At 38.6% G+C, this 20,611-nt stretch overlaps 1 protein-coding gene and 1 long non-coding RNA gene across 6 annotated transcripts in view; one reads left to right on the top strand and one right to left on the bottom strand.

The window, feature by feature from the left end:
- LOC132206365 (uncharacterized) overlaps positions 1–20,611 on the top strand; it is a 53,887-nt gene that overhangs the window by 5,504 nt on the left and 27,772 nt on the right. For 2 of the 3 annotated variants that reach the window (XR_009443010.1, XR_009443008.1), the window contains exon 2: positions 15,937–16,037. This is a non-coding gene — a long non-coding RNA (uncharacterized LOC132206365). Of the gene's footprint in view, positions 1–15,936; positions 16,038–16,119; positions 19,310–20,611 lie in introns of those variants that run through there. The other variant, XR_009443009.1, reaches the window with a different exon arrangement.
- The window catches only part of LOC125467547 (zinc metalloproteinase-disintegrin-like lachestatin-2), a 45,959-nt gene continuing 28,948 nt past the window's right edge, over positions 3,601–20,611 (bottom strand). For 2 of the 3 annotated variants that reach the window (XM_048563560.2, XM_059640335.1), the window contains 6 exons: positions 20,127–20,244; positions 18,058–18,223; positions 14,733–14,792; positions 13,895–13,966; positions 8,759–8,836; positions 3,601–6,059 (listed from right to left, as the gene is read on the bottom strand). In XM_048563560.2, coding sequence (XP_048419517.1) covers positions 6,009–6,059; positions 8,759–8,836; positions 13,895–13,966; positions 14,733–14,792; positions 18,058–18,223; positions 20,127–20,244 — 545 coding nt within the window. In that variant the 3' untranslated portion in view covers positions 3,601–6,008. The remainder of the gene's footprint in view (positions 6,060–8,758; positions 8,837–13,894; positions 13,967–14,732; positions 14,793–18,057; positions 18,224–20,126; positions 20,245–20,611) is intronic. The other variant, XM_048563561.2, reaches the window with a different exon arrangement.

Raw genomic sequence — 20,611 nt, 5'->3', positions numbered from 1 at the left:
AGAGGGAACACATGTGTCTGGGCCTGTCAGGGCAGGCGTTGCCATGCCAGCGGTATTCTGCTCAAACCGAGCATCAAAAGCATTGAGTGTATCAAGGAGGGATGTGCCATTGTCCTCTATGTTACACGGTTTCATTTTGTATCCTGTAATATCATTTAGGCCTTGACATAGTCAGTGGAAGTCTGTTTGGTGGGTGTGGGCTCTAACTTGGTCTAGTACTGCTTCCTGGCCTCCCTGATGGCTTTGCTGAGGTCATACCTGGATCTTCTGCATTGGTCCGGGTCACCAGACTTGAATATTGCAAGTCTGGTCTTCAGTAGGGAGTGGATTTCCTGGTTCGTCCAAGGTTTACGGTTGGGGCACTCTCCGACTGATTTCTTTGGTACACAGTCCTCCACATATTTGCTGATGTAGTCTGTGACAGTGGTGGCATACTCGTCTAGGTTTTCAGCTGAACACTTAATCGCGGTCCAGTCTGCCAAGTCCAAGCAGTCCTGGAGACAGAAATAATGGGAACTGCAGATGCTGGAGAATCCAAAATAACAAAGTGTGGAACTGGATGAACACAGCAGGCCAAGCAGCATCTCAGGAGCACACAGTCTTCTGCTGCCTGGGACCAGCACTGTACTTCATTTTGTGAAGGATTCTCCCATTTCAGTTTCTGCTTTTAAGGTGGGAGGAGGAAAACAGTGCTGTGGTCAGATTTTCTGAAGCGTGGGCGGGGGATTGAGCTGTAGGTATCTTTAATGGTTGTGTAGCAGTGGCCCAGAACGTTCGGTCCTCTAGCGGGACAGGACATGTGTTGGTGATATTCTGGCATCATCTTCAGGTAAAATTCTCTTTGAGGGGATGATGGTCTTTGGAATTCCCTTCCTGAAAGAATATTTTTAAGTCAGAGTTTGATAGATTCTTGTTTAACTGGGGGTCTCAGTGTTGTCAGAGATAAGTGAGAACACAGAATTGAGATTACAATCAGATCAGCCATGATGTTATTGAACGATAAGAGCAGGCACAAGGGGTTGAATAGTTTCTTACAGCTTCTAGTTTGTACATTGATGTTTACAATTGCTTTTCTGTGAGTAACTTTCTCACATCTAATGCAATCAAGTCTTTAACTAGACCATCTTCTGGTTGGGCAAATTCAGAGCTGACCAAATCAATGGACTCTTTTTCAACTTAGACCCTCAACATATGAATGGTGCATATTTAATATTTGAGATTCAAAGCTTGTTTTTGAGACTTGACTTTCTGCAGGTTTATTTTGTTCTTCAGAAAGATTCAAGGTTCAATACACTTTGAGCCAGTCTCTTCCCAGCAGTGATAGTGCTGTGACAGGTAGCCGTTTTAGTTTGTTAAACTCAGGACTTATACTGGTAACGTATTGGGGAGAGTTGCTGAACAGAGACCTCTGAGTGCAGTTTCATAGTTCCTTTAAATTGGAGTTGAGGGTAGATAGAATAGTGAAGTAGTAATTTGGTATACTTGCCTTTATTGGTCAGTGCATTGCATAAAGGAGCTGGAAGTCATGTTGTGGCTGTATAGACCACTTTGAGTATTGTGTGCAATTCTAGTCTCGCTCCTATAGGAAGGATGTTGTGAAAAGAGAAGGGGTTCAGAAAAGATGTACAAGGATGTTGCCAGGGTTGTAGAGTTTGAGCTATAGGGCGAGGCTGAATAGGTTATGGCTATTTTCTCTGAGTGTCAGAGGCTGAAGGGTGACCGTACAGAAGTTTATAAAATCATGAGGGGCATGGATAAGGTTGATTGGCAAGGTCTTTTTCCCAGGCTGGGGGAAGTTCAAAACTAGAGGGCATAGGTTTAACGAGAGGGGAAAGATATAAAAGGGACTTAAGGGGTAACGTTCTTGTGTAGAGGGTGCTGCGTATATGGAATGAACTGCTAGAGAAAGTGGTGGAGGCTACTACAATTACAACATTTAAAAAGAATCTGGGTGTGTATATGAATAGGAAAGTTTTACAGGGCTATGGGCTAAATGCTGGCAAATGGGACTAGATTTTAATCTAGGAAAACTGGTCACCATGGACGAGTTGGACCAAAGAATGGGTTTCTGTGCCGTATATCTCGATGACAGAGCTGTCACTATTTTGTAATTTGCTGCAAAGGGAAAAGCTGTGGTCATTTTCTTTTTCCTCAATGTTTCAACTGTGGCCTGTTGCTTGATTTTTTCAGTTGCTTGCAGTGGTTTTTGCATCATTGAACATAATAGTGTAGCTATTGGCAGAGCCAGAATTATGTTTACAGCTCTTCAACACAGTCACACTTTCACTTTTGGCACTACATTCTGTCTTTGAGGCAGCTGTCTGGTCATAAGTGTCTTCATTGAAATGCTGCTAGGGTGGTTGTCTGTATTTTATCTCTGTTATGGTAGAGATCATGTGCCACAACAGACCCAGAGGACATTTGTTCATTATTGTAGTTCAATTCAAAGAAAAACAATATTGTTTGCCTAATGAATTTAACTCATGAAAATTGTCTTCCATAGCAAGATAGATAGGCCTTTGACCTCTAGATCCTGGTTCAAATGCAACATAATTGAGTGAGGTGTTACGGCAAGAAATAAAAAAATGGCACTAGTGCCATAGTAGGCAATCTTCTGAAATTAGGATTGGAGTAGTGAGAGTTTTATTGCGTCTAATATCAGTCAAAAGGGAAAACTTAAAAATCAAGTAACTCTGTTCTGCAATGGAAATGGAGTGGCAAATAATGTGAATATTGCTGCTTTGCTAATGGATGAGACCTGACTCAGGCACAAGTCTCAGTAATATATACACACTAACCAAGGTTGGCTGATCTGCAAAGGACCTGGATGGCTTTTTAAACAATGCAGCTTACTTGTGACAGGTTCAGCACTTGATTAATCTTGCAAGGAAGAAGCAGAGGCTTTAAAAGGAAGGCCTGGGTTCAATGCTACTGAGGTGTGTCATAACATCTCTGAAGAGGTTAAATCAGAAAAGGTTTCTATACTCTGGAATGGCTGATTCACATCACCCTAGTATGTTGTATTCTGTCCAACTGGAGCAGGTAATCAGGGAATATTACAGATACCGAGGAACCCAGCATGGAACAGTCTTCATCTTCATGAAAAAGAAGAGTTTTAAAAACTTATTTTTGAAAGGTTTGGAAAGACTATGAAAAAAGGTGTTTCTTTCAGATGCGCAAGAAAAATCTGGGTGTCCACAGTCCTGCAATGAAGCCTACCAGTGTTATCAGTCAATGAAAAGAATACTTCTAGGTTTTCAATTTAAAATCATAAGCAGCACCTCTTGGTTTTGGGATCGGAGGGTATCCTGAAAGGGGAACTTGCATAATTCTGATTTTTAAATCAAGGTATGAGAAAAGGCATAAAATAATGGCATAAGTTCCTGTGGTTTTGCCTATGACTTAGAATTCTATTTTCAACAATCACAGCAAACATTTCTACAGCCATTACATGGGTTCAGTTGTACTTCTGAGGCAGAAACACAAAATAATCAACTTCTCAAAAGCAACTGCAGTGCATCATTACAAGTACAATATTTATTTGCTAAATAAAAATAAATAACTCATTGCACACTGACAAGTATTTGTTCAGTCCAGCTGAAAAGTGCAAATAATTTAATTATGAACATCTGTGGGATTTGACAAAATAGAATTGAAAAGTCAAATGCTAAAACTAGATAACAATTGATATCACAGTTCACCAATTTTGGATTTAAAAGGTTAGGAAAGAAATGAGTAATTTTTGACAACATAAAATCAAAACTGTTTTTTGGCTCTGATTAAAATATAAACAAGATTTTAAAAACAAGATCAGTGCAAAATATAGGTTCCACAAATACAGTCAAGACCTGTTAATCTGAGGATATTCATTTTTGTTTTGAAAAGAAGAAAGTGCACCTGTAGCAATTCTGAATCAAATTTATGGAAATCATGTTTATTTAAATGGAAATATGAGAGGCCTCTCATCTCCACTACTATATCTTTGATATGCTCAAAAGCATTCCTACCAGTACAAATACCATGGAAATGCATTAGAAATTATTCTATTGTTCCTATTATAAATTTTACATGTATGTCATTAGCTAGCTAAAATACTAGTTCAATTCAGACATTTGCACGATTTTTCTCCTCAGCTTCATATTTATTACATTTTTAAAAAAACTCTAGCGAGTTTTGAGAGTCATTCAGGTGAAGCTACAGTTAGTGATATTTGCACTACATTCAAATTTATTTTCCCTCTGAATTGTCTTTGAAGTTGTTTTTGAAATCTGTTAATCAGGAATGCCAACCTCTAAATCAGAACTTTGACACTATTTTGTTTCCAGTATTTATCTCTCGCTTTCTCAAAGTGGGTGTACACAAACAAAAAATCAGAATTTTAAAAACTGTTCCTTGCATTAAAAATGGACAAAAGCATTGACAGAGGATAAGTACAATTGTAAATACTTTTGTCGCTATTAAAATTTATTTAAATATTCTTCAAGCATGTGTCACAATTCTAGCAATCTGTGTTAAGGCACAAATTTCAGGGGAAATAATGTACATTGTAATAATGAGTTCTAAAATCTAACTATATCTAAAACAAAGCATTGTGGATGCTGGAGATCTGAAACAACATATACAGAAATTGCTCAGCTGGTCTGGCAACATCTGTGGAGAGAAGACAGTTAACGTTGAGCCAAGCGACCCTTCAAAATTCAGTGCTGAAGAAAATACTTGAAACTTTAACTGTCTTTTCTCCACAGATACGCTAAAATTCTCCAGCATTTTCCGTTTTTGTTTGTTTCTGCCTAAATCTAAACTGATTGGGATTTGCTTATTTAAGATTGGCTAATTGAGTCACCTGTAGGCTTACAGCTATATTTCCAATTTCAGTAATTAAATCCCTGTAAAAAGATACCCAAGGGGACTGTGCAATATATTCTAACTCTTTTTTATAAATAAAATATGTACTTTGTCCTTAAAAGTTGTAAACTTGCATAAATGAAATGGTTCAGTATTATTGAGCGGAGAAAATGGTAGGACAATACACAGCAAAGATAAATCAACCAGCATTGGGAGGGTTGTTCAAATCATGGGCTATTTAAAGCAAGGTCACACTGACATGCAGACAAAAAGCGTTCCAACATGAATCTCATCCTAGGCTGATTTCCAATTGTTCTAAATGAAAATTTATTGCTGGACAGAACAGAGATTTGCAATGAAGACAAAATGCTGGAAATCTCAGGTTTGGCAGCCTTTGGGGAGAGTGTAACAAAGTTAATGTTTAAGGTGAGTGACCTCTCACCAGAGTTTGTTGGTTCTGTCCTTGGCATTCTGACATTTAGCTTTTATGTTAGAGACCAATTTCATCAAACCCTAATGAGATATAGTACAGAAGCAGGCCACTTGTCCAGTTAAGTCTATAATGTATTGTTCTCCATATGAACCAACTAATTTAAGCAAACCTCCAAAAATTGAATCAATTGACTTTAAAAAATCCTTATTTTGATCAAGTCAGACTAATGACTTTAACTGGACAACTAAGTACAAAGTTGGTCCTTCACCAATACTGGAAAGAGGGCTTGAAAATGATCCATCTGATTCACATCCATGTATAGTCTTCGTGCAAGACCAAATCAAGCAGACAAATGTAATTTATTACTGGATTTCCTTTCTTCAAAATAGCTTCTTAGAAGGATCGCTTCACAAATTGTATCTCAATACTGTTTATGGGAGAGGATATTTTAATTATGTAAATTAAAAGAAAAAATCCTTAAATCGTACCAAGACAACAGTACCATGAAAGCACCATTAGAAATATTCAGTTTTTTTTCCCCCTTGTTGAACCTGTCACTGTCTTGTACTGTTCAATTGTTTTTTCCAAAAAAACTGTACAAACTTGTAGGACAAGGAACCAAAGATAATGCTTTTATCCTCTTCCTGACATGACAGAAAAAAAGACAGCGAGTCTACCAGCTCTACAGCTGTGCGTCTATAAGACAGTGGTGTTGATGCATATTTCGTCTTCATCTGGGCAGATTTGGTGGCTTTAAAGCCACTTTTGGCTTGTAACCAACCTAGCAAGACAAAGAGTATATCGTTTAGTCACAATGACACTTTATATTTGACTTCTGTTACAATCATCTTCAAATTTTTTATCTGAAGGCAGGTCCAACTAGCGAGTTGAGAAGATTTGTAGCTCAGGTTGAGGTTCTGGATGTGAGTTTGCTCGCTGAGCTGGAGGGTTAGTTTTCAGATGTTTCGTCACCATTCTAGGTAACATCAGTGAGCCTCTGACAAAGCGCTGGTGTTATGTCCCACTTTCTGTTTATCTGTTTAGGTTTTCTTGGGTTGGTGATGTCATTTCTTGTTCTTTTTCCCCCTCAGGAGGATGGTAGATTGATTTGGAGCCAATGTGTTTGTTGATGGAGTTCCGGTTGGAATGCCATGCTTCTAGGAATTCTCGTGCATGTCTCTGTTTGGCTTGTCCTAGGATGGATGTGTTGTCCCAATCAAAGTGGTGTCCTTCCTCATGTGTATGTAAGGATAGGAGTGATAGTGGGTCTTGTCGTTTTGTGGCTAGTTGATGTTCATGTATCCTGGTGGCTGGCTTTCTGCCTGTTTGTCCAATGTAGTGTTTGTCAGTTATCTACAAAACATCATCTACAAAATACCTTGCAAGAACTGTGACAAACACTACATTGGACAAACAGGCAGAAAGCCAGCCACCAGGATACACGAACATCAACTAGCCACAAAACGACAAGACCCACTATCACTCCTATCCTTACATACACATGAGGAAGGACACCACTTTGATTGGGACAACACATCCATCCTAGGACAAGCCAAACAGAGACATGCACGAGAATTCCTAGAAGCATGGCATTCCAACCGGAACTCCATCAACAAACACATTGGCTCCAAATCAATCTACCATCCTCCTGAGGGGGAAAAAGAACAAGAAATGACATCACCAACCCAAGAAAACCTAAACAGATAAATAGAAAAGTGGGACATAACACCAGCGCTTTGTCGGAGGCTCACTGATGATGTTACCTAGAATGGTGACGAATCATCAGAAAACTAACCTTCCAGCTCAGCGAGCAAACTCACATCCAGCAGGTCCAACTCTCAGCATTTCGTGAAGAGGACAAGAGGCAGGTCCCAAACCCTCTCCAGATCAACAGGAATCAAACCATGTAACTGTTGGTGCCAATTTGATCCATACCAGTTCTCTGGCCAACTAAGCCAATTGGCTCTTAAGAAGTCAGAGTTGCTACAGCAACATACATTTCTAGATGCATGTTGTACTGTAAAAATGGTAGGGGCTTCAACTTCTTTCCATCACATTCTGACCTGGAGCCTCTCCCACTGTTATCACCTGCCATTGTTATATGCTTAAGTTGACATTCAGTTGGTTTGGCCACATTATGAAAGCATCTTCCTCGAGTGGGACTTGAACCTGGAGACCTGGCTAGGAGTTGTGAATGCTACCACTGCACCCAAAAATTCTCACATTTCAAAACATTTATCAAAATGATTCCAAATGACAATTTAACCCCATGCATCATCTCCACATAATAACAATTCCTGGTTATTAATGTATTGAAATTGCAGAATAACCCGATTTCTCTCTCTCCAACCCCATTCATCTTCCCCCTGTCTGTTGGGTTGACTCTGGAGAACCCAATATTGAACTGGCCCATATCGAGCACCTGTTTGGAATATGGATCATGGTAACAAATTGCTTTCAAGTTAAAATGCTGGAGGGATTACTGTCCCATTTATATGATAAATATAAATTTTAGGGTCAATTTTAATGTTGTAAACAAGTAAATAAAAGCACACATACTTATAGAAGTTTTCATTTAGTTTTTGTCATCTTTTCTTAATCACTGTCTTTATATAATGGCAATGCAAAAGAACATTGATTGTTTCTTCATTTTCATCACTGCGGAAAGAGTGATGTATCTTGAAAGTTACAAACCAATCTTCACTAATTTGAGCAACTCACTTTACTTATAAAGTAAAATTCTTTGGATTTCAAATATTGATAATTCAACTGGTAACAGATGTCAGAGGTAGTTTCTTTAGTAAGGGAATGGAACGCTTTGCCTGCAACGGTAGTAGATTCGCCAACTTTAGGTACATTTAAGACGTCATTGTATAAGCATATGGACGTACATGGAATAGTGTAGGTTAGATGGGCTTCAGATTGGTATGACAGGTCGGCACAACATCGAGAGCCGAAGGGCCTGTACTGTGCTGTTATGTTCTATGTTCCTGATCATTATCTATAACTGAACTGTTTATGTTTGAATGATATAGCTTTGTTCTTCAGGGAAGTTACCTCAGATTTGAGCTATCAAGAGGTGCGATATTTACGCTAGGGATATGGAGTCTAATTCTAATTGGTGTATGTATTATTTTTTAATATTAAAAAGATAGCCATCATAACAACTAGATGAAGAAGTCACAGACTGAACATTGATCATCCAGCACAAATTATGCTATTTATAACTGTAAAATAAAAGTAGAACTAAAATGAATGCTCTCAGTTAGCAGATTAGAATATGATATGGATATTTTCTAATCAACCTGTTCAGAAATGTTATTACACACCAGGTTGGACTTGAACCAGGTAGACTTCATAATTAGGCTCATCTAGCTATGAACAATCCGAATTCAACCTATGGCCTGGAATTACAAATCAGTCCTGGTTTATAGGGTGGAAGTGGTAGTTTTTTTTAAAAAATGTATTGGAGAGACTTACCTGTGTGTATTTGGAGGATGCAGCTGGAAAGCATGGTTTAACAGGTGGTAGGGGAGGCTGAATAGTAGGTTTCACCACCTGGAAAGCAAAAAAGGTTACATTTGTCATCTTGTAGAAACTAGTTATTTCCTAATTTTTTGCTAACTGCATCAATTTAGATCATGTAGAAAGTTAACTGCACAATTTATTTAAAAAAACAAACTCAGTTTTGAAACAGGAGCATCAAGCTAAAATTAATAGCATGAAATGAATTAAGAATCTAATGTGTCTAACTTGGCTATTGATAGATAATTTAAATGTGTGCATAAATATATTGTATGCAGATGCATTGACAGTTATACAAAGAGGCACATGTGAATGCACACGTAAAAAGTGTTTTTCTTTTCAAGTGTTTCTTGAATAAGTTTAAAATTTAGAGCAAAGGCATTCTGAAAATATAATGAAAATTGTTTTATTGTTAAATAATATTACCATACTTTTTGAATTCAGGTCTTTTTAACTCTTGAGGAACATGCATTTGAGATTTCATTCTGACTCTCAGTTTTAACTTAATGTTAGCCACTCCAATTCTCATCCTCTAAGCATCACAGTAGCACTGTTTCACCAAAGTACAGTAGCAGCCAAATATTTTAGCAGTGGTGTTACTTCCCCAATATTCATTAAAATTGAATAAAAGTTGAAGTGCATGGGATTGGTCGTTGTATATTGAAATGGATTGAGAACTGTTTGGCAAACAGGAACAAGAAACAAGATAGAATAAACAGGTCTTTTTGAGAGTGGCAGGCCGTAACTTGTGGAGTACTGTAGGGATCAGTGTTTGGATCCCAGCTATCCACTGCATATTTTGATGAGAAAATTGTCATTATCTCCAAGTTTGCAGATGACACAAAGCTGGGTAGAATGCCAAGATTCAGTGTGATTTGGACAAGTTACATAACTGGGCAAATATGTGGCAAATGTAGTATAATGTTGATAAGTGAGGTTATTCACTTTGGTAACAAAAGCAGAAGGCAGTATTATCTGAACTGTGGTCAAATCGGGAAGGCAGGGGTGCAACAAGACCTTAGTGTTATCATGCATCAAACATTGAAAGTAAGCATGTAGGTGCCGCAGATGAAGATGTCAAAAAGTATGTTGGTCTTCATTGAGAGAAGGAGGGTACAGGAGCAGGGCCAGTTTCCAGCAACTGTACAGGGAATTGGTGAGACTACACCTGGGTATTATGTACAATTTTGGTCTCCTGATCAGAGAAGCAAGTTCTGGCTACAGAAGGAGTGCAAAGAAAGTTTGCCAGACTTATTCCTGAGATGGCAGAACTGACATAAGGGGAGAAACTGAATTCCAATCATATTTCAGATAATCTGCCACCCTGTTTTTGCTTGTATTTGGGGAACTAGGAAGAGACTAAAAAGCAAGGGACGTCCAAATACAATCATCTCAGGATTGTTCCAATACCACAGGTTGGGCGAGTACAGAAATATAATTGAATGAATTCACTCGGTAGGGAAGATAATGCAGGAGAAAGGGCTTTAACTTCTGGGGCATTGGGACCAGTTATGGGGCAGTTGCAACCTGTGCAAGAGTTAAACCTTAGCAGGAATAGGTTTAAATATTCTTATGGGGAAATATGCAGGTGCCATGGGAGAGGGCTGAATCTAGGCTTTCAGGAATTGGTAACCAGAGAGGAAATTCAGAATTGAATAAAAACAAAAAGTTTATTATGGCAAGCAATAAGCTGTAAACAAAAGTAAAAAGCAACAGAAACAAATGCTGTATTCAACCAGAGTCAATTACAGAAGTGCTAAAAAGGCAGATTTTTTTTTTAAAGTCTTAATGCGCACAGCATTCACAATAAGATAGGTGAATCGATGGCACTAGTACAAGGATATCATTTAATTGCCAATATGGAGATTAGTGGAGGCAATGACCCAGTGGTATATCACTGGACTGTTCAGAGTCCCAGATAATGTTCTGGGGCCTGGGTTCAAATCCCACCACAGAAGATGGTAGAATTTGAATTCAATAAATGCCTGGAATTAAGAATCTAATAATGACTGTGAACTCATTGTCAATTGTCAGAAAAACCCACTGGTTCACGAATGTTCTTTAGGGAAGGAAACTCCCATCTTTACCTGGTTTGGCCTACATGTGACTCCAGACCCACAGCAATATGGGTAACTCTCAACCGCCCTCTGGGCAATGAGGGATGGGCAATAAATGCTGCCTAGCCAGCAACACCCTCATCCCATAAATGAATAAAAAAATAAGACATGGCTGCAGCGTGACGAAGACTCAGAACTGTTGATAATAAGAGGTAGGATCAGTATTTTAGTGAAAGAGGATCTGCTACCAGAAGAATAGGATATAGAATCTGATGGAGTGAAAAAATATCAAGAAGCAGAAAACAGTACTCAATAGTATGAGCCATTGTACAGTAATGGTAAGGCAGGGTAAGGTTTAAATCAAGACGTTAGAGAGGTACATATAGTAAAGAGCATGCAGTAAGCATGGGAGACATCAATTTACATATAGACTGGGTAAATCGAATGAATAGCAATACTGTGGCAGAACAATTCTATTAAGCTGTTCATGTTGATTTTCTGGAGCAATTTGTTGGCACACAGTATTTTAAATCTAATGTTATTGCAATGACAAAGGGGTATTTAATAATCCAATTTTGATATCAACATTGTTGAATAGTGATCATTGTAGGATATAATTTTCCATTGGAAAAGTAGTAGTTAAAACTGAAACTAGGATCTCAAATCTAAACAAGGACAATTATGAAGGTATGAGCATGAGGTTGGCTGTAGTTGATTAGAATAATACATCAAGAACAGAAGGCCGCCATTCGGCCCTTAGAGCCTGCTCCACCATTCAATAAGATCATGGCTGATCTTTTCATGGACTCAGATCCACTTACCCACATTCTCACCCTATCCCTTAATTCCTTTATTGTTCAAGGAAAATACCTACCTTAGCTTTAAAAACGTTTACTGAAGTAGCATCAACTACTTCACTGGGCAAGGAATTCCATAGATTAACAACCCTCTGAGTGAAGAAGTTCCTTCTCAATTCAGTCCTAAATCTGCTCCCTCTAATCTTGAGGCTATGCCCTCTTGTCCCAGCTTCACCTGCCAGTGGGAAAAATCTTCTTTACTCCCATCTTATCAATTCCCTTCATAATTTTATGTTTCTATAAAATCCCCCCTCAATCTCCTGAATTCCAATGAATATAATCCCAATCTACTCAGGCTCTCCTCATAAGCCAACCCCCTCAACTCCGGAATCAACCTAGTGAACCTCCTCTGCACCCCCTCCAGTGCCAGTACATCCTTCTTCAAGTAAGGCGGCCAAAACTGCACACAGTACTCCAGGTGTGGCTTCATCAGCACCTTGTACAGCTGCATCAATAACCTATGCTTTTAAACTCAATCCCTTTAGCAATGAAGCGCAAAATTCCATTTGCCTTCCTAATTACTTGTACCTGCAGACCAACCTTCTGGTGATTCATGGGCAAGGGCACCCAGGCCCCTCTGCATAGCAGCATGCTGCAACTTTTTAACCAGTCAAGTAATCCCTTTTACTATTACTCCTACCAAAATGCATGCCTTCACATTTATTTACATTGAGTAGGAAAAGGTCTGGCAGATGGAATACAATGTATCTCTGTTCCTCTGCTAAGTTTCACAGTCCTCTGCACACTTTACTCTGCCACTCATCTTAGTGTCATCTGCAAACTTGTGGTCCCCAACTCTAAATCATCTATATAAAATTGTAAATAATTGTAGTCCCAACACCAATCTGAGGCACACCACTAGTCACTGATTGCCAGCCAGAATAGCACTCATTTATCCCCACTCTCTGCTTCCTGTTGGTCAACCAATCCTCTAGCCATGCTAATACTTTATCCCTAACACTATGCATCCCTATCTTATATAGCACCTTGTCGAAGGCCTTTTGGAAATCTAGGTACACCACATCCACTGGGTCCCCACTATCCACCTTGCTCATAATGTCTTCATAGAATGCCAAAAGATTTGACAAGCAAATGCATGTGAAAGAGGCAATGGCTAGTATATAAAAGAATTAGTGCTGGTTTTCAAAAACCACACATTCCTTTCAGGCAGAAATACCCAAAGGAAAAGAGAGAGTTCTATAGCTAACAAATTTTAAAGATCATGTTAGATCAAAGGCTTATAAAGTTGTTAAAGGAAGTTGTATGCCAGAGGATCAGGAAAATTTTAGAATTTAAAGGAGGATTAAAACATTGATTTAAAAAGATGAATGTAAAACAGCAAGAACAGAAAATAGATTGTATATCTTCTATCTGAAGAAATAGGATAGCAACTTTAGAACTCTTAATGAAAAGGACCAAATGAAGTCTCAGTTAGTATTGGTAGATTCAATGGAAAACCAGATACTGAAAAGAAAAAAAAACTTAGCTTGAGAGAGGAAAAAAAAACAATATCTTCAACCACCATTGGAACTTGAAGTGAGACTTCACAATTAAGAGTTCGTTTGCAAGGCCAGAAACATTGATTTATTTCTAATAAAATCATTAAATAAAAGGTTACTTAGGTTGAAATGGACTCAATTTCCATGGCAGGCTTAGTACATTTCTACCATTCAAATACCATGAATCCTATTCTGCCCAATTTATTTCATTGATAAGGCCACAAAGCAAGCAGTGAAGTGGCACAATTACAACAGAAACCTTTGAATTTCTACTTGAAACCACACATCTACCCTTGTCTGAAGTCACCGCAATATTTGCTTTGCCAAAATACAGTACTGTTAACTTCAGGCCTTTTTTTCATAAAATCAGGCAGTTGTTTCCTGCTACTTAAGTATATTGGTGTTTAAATGGAGAGAGAGAGAGAGAGAGAGAGAGAGAGAGAGAGAGAGAGAGAGAGAGAGAGAGAGAGAGAAAGAAAGAGACTGCATCACCAGCCTGAAAATGTTGTGTGCGCCGACTGAGTCTGTAACATTTCATACCAGATGAATGACACTGTTTCATAAGCAGTGTATCAGATATTTCCTGTTGAGTGCTATAATCATTTCCCCCCCAATTATACTTTAAAATAAAATGTGACGTTATAATGAAACAAAATGAATAATAATCTTAAAACTCACTGGTACACGTGAAGGTGGATATTGTTTGGAAGGTGGGACTGGAGGTGATGCATGGGGTTTTTCAACTTTTTGCTAGGATTAAAAAAAAGAAAATTTAACTTTTTGTACTTACTTTTTCCAGAAGCTATTATTTGAAAAAAAAAAATCACAATAAATTCAGTTTTGTGCATGTTTAGCTGTCTATGGTTGTGGCCACTAGGATTATTTACAACTTGTCTGGATTGGGGGGGTTCACAGAGCCAGTGAGCATCAAGTGCTTTATCCAATAATGGACTCATGCTCACTCTCACTTTGAATCAATAAGTAGTAGTATATAATTACAGCTCTTTTCTAACTGTCTAAGCCACTGCTGAATCCAGGATTCAAGATATATAGACTAAAACAAGTATTGAAAATATTCACTGACACATGGTAATAGTTACCCAATAGGCTAAGACAATAATGTAACAAGGAAATAATAAACTGAGCATGAAACAAAAAGCAGTTTACAACTAATATCCAAAAATATTAAGCTGCCCTTTTGAAATTCCTCAAAGGAAATGTTTTATTTTTGTTTAAATAAATGGTGTGAACTTTCCAGGAAATGGTTTTTGGCTTTTCAGTTTTAGCCTACAGAGGATGCTGAAACCTTTAAAAAATTACCTCTGGTGAAATATCATTGACCAGATTTATTGACTCTTTTTGTTCACAGATACTGCCTGACCTGCTGAAAATATTTCCATATATTCTGGCTTAATTGTGGTAAAATTGATAATGCAACAAGCACAGGTTTATTGCTTACCCTGTATTAATAACAGTTTGCAAGACGACATATTCACTCTCACTCACACGCACATACCTGCACAGGTCTTGCTGTAACGGTTGTAGAAAAACTCTTAAGAGGAGCTGGTTTTGGGGGCTGGAAGGAAGTTTTAAAAAAAACAAAAAAAAAAACTTTGATTATAGTATCTTCTGTATTGTCACAACCTTTGCTCATTAGGGTTTTATTTGACGTGTCATCAGATACTGATTCTATTCTTCATCCCTGTAATTAACTAATGATTTCAGATGACAGGACATATTTTTCATTTTATTAAATATGCATATTATTAACTGTCATTGTGCTGCTATTTTTCATAAAATGAGGCTCAAAGATCTGTTCACCAGTCCTAAGTCAAATGATTGCAATAATACCAGTAAGCAGACTTAAAGTAGCCAATTAAATTGGCCTTATGATCAGTGGGTATCAATTACAAACCAACTACATGTTTCAGATCAAGTTTTCCACAAGGGAATTTATTGCATTGTAGTGTCTTATTACACTCATTATTTGCTAACTGTTCCTACAGATATAGTTTATTATCCTTTGTGTTAATGTACAAACTGAAAGCATGACAGAAAATCATGACATTTATAAGTCTAGATTTGCAACCAGAAAGCTATAGCCTTTTTTGGGACATACTCCCTTCAGGTTAAATAGACTAAGAAACTGAATGTTTTCTGTCCTCACTTCTGATGTAAAGGGTTAAGCAACATTACAATGCAGCAGGTATCTCAAGTTTTTTTAAAATACAAAGCAATCAATAAGAAGGGGCCCATCATAGTTGATCATTCCACAACTCTTTCCCATTATTAAATTGCAACTATAGCACTATGCCCTTTAAGTTCAGGACAGCAAATTTGAAGCGGGAAATCAGATCATGCTCTGTTTGTTTAAAGCTTGTAAAGTTCTGGGTGAAGAGGAAGATTGAACAAAGAAGTTTGATTAGCTTTCAACCTGCTATCCTACCCATAACCAAACCTACTCTGTATTAATCACATGACTGCAGCCACCACACCACTTGCCACTCACCTCTCATCCAATCACCGAAATCCTTGGGCATGCTTTTGATGTCAGCTCCTGACTGGTGTGCAAGCGCTCATGGCTGACTGCTCATCTTTCACTTGTCATAAACCTCTGCTAATCAAGGGTTTGGCTGGTCACATCCTAACTTGTCCCAATCGAATTAACTTAGCAACGTGAGGTTGTTGACTTGCTCACCACCTGCCTTGTTTTCGTTCAGATGTCTTGTCACCATGCTGGGTAACGTCATCAGTGAGACCTCCAATGAAGTGATGTTGTTCTACTCCACTTGGAATTTATACTGTCGTCTGGTCTGTTATGGTGAGTAGTGTCATCTCCTATTTTGTTCTGTATGGGTCTGTATATGGGATCCAATTCTTTTGATTTGTTGATTGCATTACAGGTTGAGAACCATGCCTCTAGGAATTCCTGTGAGCATCCACATTAGACTTGGGTTACTTTGGTCACGTTGCCCAGTTAGACTGATGGCCTTCATTGTCTGAGTAATCTGGATCAACTACTCACCATAACAGACCAGACAGACAGTGTAAATTCCAAGTGGAGTAGAACAACATCATTTCATCAGAGGCCTCACTGAAGAAGTTACCAAGCATGGTGACAAAACATCTGAACAAAAAAATAAAGGCAGCTTGGCAAGCAAGTCATCAACCTTCCCCTCAGAAAGGGGAGGCAATGGCTAGTAGTATTATCACTGGACTGTAAATCCAGAGACCTGGATAACATTCTGGGAACCACAGCAGATGGTGGAATTTGAATTCAATAAAATATCTGGAATTAAGAATCTAATGATCACTATGAAGCCATTGTTGAATGTCAGGAAAAATCCATCTGGTTCACTAATGTCCTTTAGGGAAGGAAACTCCCATCCTTACCTGGTCTGGCCTACATGTGGACTCCAGAGCGACAGCGATATGGTTGATTCTGAACTGCCCCCTGAGCAATTAGGGATGGGTAATAAATGCTGCCTAGCCAAGGATGCCCACATCCCATGAATGAATAAAAAAAGCCTCTTTACCCTTCCTTATCCCTAACATCCTCCAATTCTATAATCTTTCCTAGAATTCTGCTGTCCTCCAATTCAGGACTCCTGGGCATTTAATTTTTTTTCAGCTCTCTGCACCCAAATAATTACAGCTCCAAACTTTGAAATTTCCTCCCAGGCCTCTCCAAATCTCTTTCCCTCCTTAAACAGTCCCAAAAACCTAACTCCTTTCTCACCCTTATGGTTCAGTAGAATTGTGTGTGATAGCATTCCTTTGAACTGCCTTGGCTAGTTTCATGTTACAAGTTACCGTTTGAGTTTTGTTCGAGTTGTTGGGTACATTACACTGATATGCAGGAAAAATGTAAATAGCAAATTTGAAACTTGAAGAACAACAAGAGAAGAAAGTTCACAAGAGCACTCAAAGGTTGAACTGATAAAACAGAAGGTCAAACAATGAAGATGTGAAGAACTGAAAGAGTATAGTTTCCTCTCCCTGTGAGAAAGGGAAATACTGGGGTGAGGTGGCCTTGGAGAAGTACTTGCCCACTTATCACCACCTCAGCAACTGAGTGCTGGGTGAAAACGTCCATCAGAGGTTCTCTCAACTCAACAGTAACTAAAGCCTTTAAAATGATCAATTAATGGAAATTTCTTGGCCTCAACTCACTACCTCCCCAATCACCTGCCTCTTTAGCAAGAGAAAAGGTGGCTAGTTTCCACCTAGGAAACAAAGTGACCTGTCTGCTGTTTTGAAAAGCAGTCCGGTGGGGTGGGCACGGTGCCAGAGCAGTGGCATGCAGACCCACACATTTTCCCCCCCCCCGACCATGGCGAGAAGAAAAAAAATTCTTAACTTCTCCTGCTGGATCCCCCAAAGTGCAGGCCTCAAGTAGCATGCTTTGGGATCTAGAAGCTGCCAGGGTCACCAATGTCAAGGCCTGTGATAAGATGAGAAATACACTCTCTCCTGTTAGGTCTCAATGAGCTGATTAACATGAGATACAGTAAGTTACAGTAGAGGTGTGCATTAGCCACCACCTGACATGATTGCCGCCACAACTAGAAAACTTGAGAGAATGCAATCTTCAAAGTGAGAAAAGCATTGCTCAGCAATAAAAAAAAAATTCTCTTAGGCAGGAATGAGAAGCTTTTAGATTTAGGATCAGTATTGAACATTTTGGAAGGACAACTGAAAATGTTGCAGATGTAGAAGAGTGCCTGATTATATTAAATACATGTAACAGTGTCATGGAAGCAGACCACAGATAGATACATAACAGAAGTGTTACCAGAATTAACAGGAAACAGTTGAATTTATCATGGTGACGGATTTACCTGAGGTGGTGGACGTTTGGGTATCACTGTAATCTGCGGTCGTTGATCATTGCTTGAGGCAACAAGTAATGAATGTTTTACATGCGGACTTGTGTTGCTAGAATACATTGCTTTTGATTTGGTTCGGTCTTTTCGTTCAAATGTTGGATTTGACAAACCACACGAGCTAGATTTTGTTTGCATGGGGGCAAAAGATGAAAATTTATGAATAACGTTTGAACCCAAATTAGTCACTAATTTTAACTTTGGTACCATGGGGTTTGCAGTTTCATTGCAACTCTCACAGGGTGCAACAAAAAGCTGTGATAAGCAATTCCAATGTCTGCTACTTTCTAGCAGTGGAATTATCTATACAGTGCACATAAAGTTAATATTTTAAGCATAACAGTTACCTTTTCAATTACTTTCAATGCTAACATCACATACTACAAATTCAATAACTCCAATACATTTTTGCAACCAGAATTCAAAATAAAGCCAGTAGGAAGAGTACTAGATCAATATTGTTTAAATATGTTAAACAGATGGTTAATTGGGAAGTGATTGGTAATGAGGGTGTGGGGGCATGGTGGCTCATTGGTTAGCACTGTTGCCTCAGCTGCAGGAATCTGGGTCCGATTCCAGCTTTGGTGACTGTCTGTGCAGTTTGCACTCTGTGTCTGTGCAGGTTTCCTCCCACAGTCACAAAGATGTACAGGTTAGGTAGATTCGCCATGCCATATTGTCAGGTGGTGTCTGGGGATGTGCAAGTTGGGTTGGTTAGTCACAGTAAATTTAGGGTCTGGGTAGGATGCTCTTGGGAGGGGAGGGTCTGTGCAGGCTCTATGGGCCATTAAGTCTGTAGGGATTCTATGAGGTGTGGCTGATTATCTACAATTCTAAATACAAAAAGAATGCATAATAGAAAACGCTCTTGCTCAAGTATCTTCAATACTCATTCGCATTTGTAATTTTGACCTTTTATCATTTAATTAACGAATATAAAAAAGATGAAAAGCAGAGTGTGATGGTGTATTTTATCTTTGGTTGCTACATAACACAAGGGTGAATTAAACAGGTAAAAACATCATACTTCAGCATCATAAGACACTAAGGGCTGCAGTAGCGCAGTGGTATAGTCCCTACCTCTGGGCCAGAGATTTTGGGTTTAAAGTGAGAACTGCTCTAGCTGAATGTCATCATGTTAGAACTGGTTAAAATACTTGAAAAACACTTCACACTACAAGGAAAGGGAAGTTGTGACTGTGATCAGCTGAACCAAACTACCAGTAAAGAGCAGTTCCTACATCCTACAGATGTATCCTCACCCCATGGACTGCAGCAGTTTAAGGCAGCAGCTCATCTGCACCTTCACAGGCATGACATCAGTGATCTAGACAAAATTCTTGGTCCTTGCTGACAGAATGAGAACATGCAATTCTACTTTAAACAACTGACCATAGAATTAGAAACAAAGATTTTTGTTTGCTTGCTAAAACAGAAGTGAACTTGGTGAATAAAGTGGTGATTCATGTGTAACATGCAAGTGTCAAGATTAGTTACTTTTTCATCGATGTAGCATTTTAAAACAGTTGCATTAGGATCACTTTGTGGATGATTCAAACTCAATCCTGATGGGTCAAAATTCAAATGTTGCATCATTTCTGATTTTGTTAACTTGTATGCACTTGAAAAAAGTATTCATGACAATGGAAATCTGCTACTGCTTATACACTACTTCTCAATTGCCTGAAAAGTAGGACAATTCCTTGTTTAAACCACATTCAGGTAACTTTTGAGTATAAAAACAGAACTATTTTGAAATGTGCACTTGCAACAACAGCATAAAAAAGCAAAACACTGCAGATACTAGAGAAACTCAACAGGACTGGCAGCATCTGTAGAAAGGGAAATGCAGTTAATGTTGATTTTGTAATGTCAGATCTGACGACTTCCTCCAGCATTTTCTGTTTTTATTGAAACAATAAAACCCTTGATTCACACCAAGATTGTCATGTCTAAAAAAAACAGTGCAATGCTAGTAACAGTGACTGAAGTGGGGAAAACATTGGTTCCCATTCTATACTCACATTTTGCTTGTATGGTTCTTCATCAAGCATTTTTTATAATACAGAAGTGCACCGCTTATTAGGAAAAGTAAAATGATGAAGGGAAGGACCACTGAGAGAATGATTGTGGCAGCATTTCCTAGTAAAAAGAAGAGTATAAATTAATTCATTTCTGCAAGTACACAACACTGCCCTTTGGGCTGTACAAACAGAAGGCAGAGCTAAACCCTTAAAAATAACTTTCAAAACCTGGAAACACAGAAAAATCATGGGATGTGTCTCAGAAACTACAAAAGAAATTTGTTAACCCAACTCCTCACATTATCAATTGGTACAACATTGAGAGAAATTGCAAGAGTGAATTAATGTTCTTCCGATCTCATTCAAAATGTGATGACAGGGACAGTACATTCACACAAATGGAAGGGAACACAGGGGGAAGGATATGGCATAGCAAAATGGAGACTAGCATGCCGTCTTCTTACACGACTAGCTCAAAAAGCAGC

This window comes from Stegostoma tigrinum, chromosome 37, assembly GCF_030684315.1.
Source record: "Stegostoma tigrinum isolate sSteTig4 chromosome 37, sSteTig4.hap1, whole genome shotgun sequence".
Classification (NCBI taxonomy): Eukaryota; Metazoa; Chordata; class Chondrichthyes; order Orectolobiformes; family Stegostomatidae; genus Stegostoma; species Stegostoma tigrinum.
Note: the sequence above shows the minus strand (reverse complement) of the source record. Positions and strands in the feature narration are given on the sequence as shown.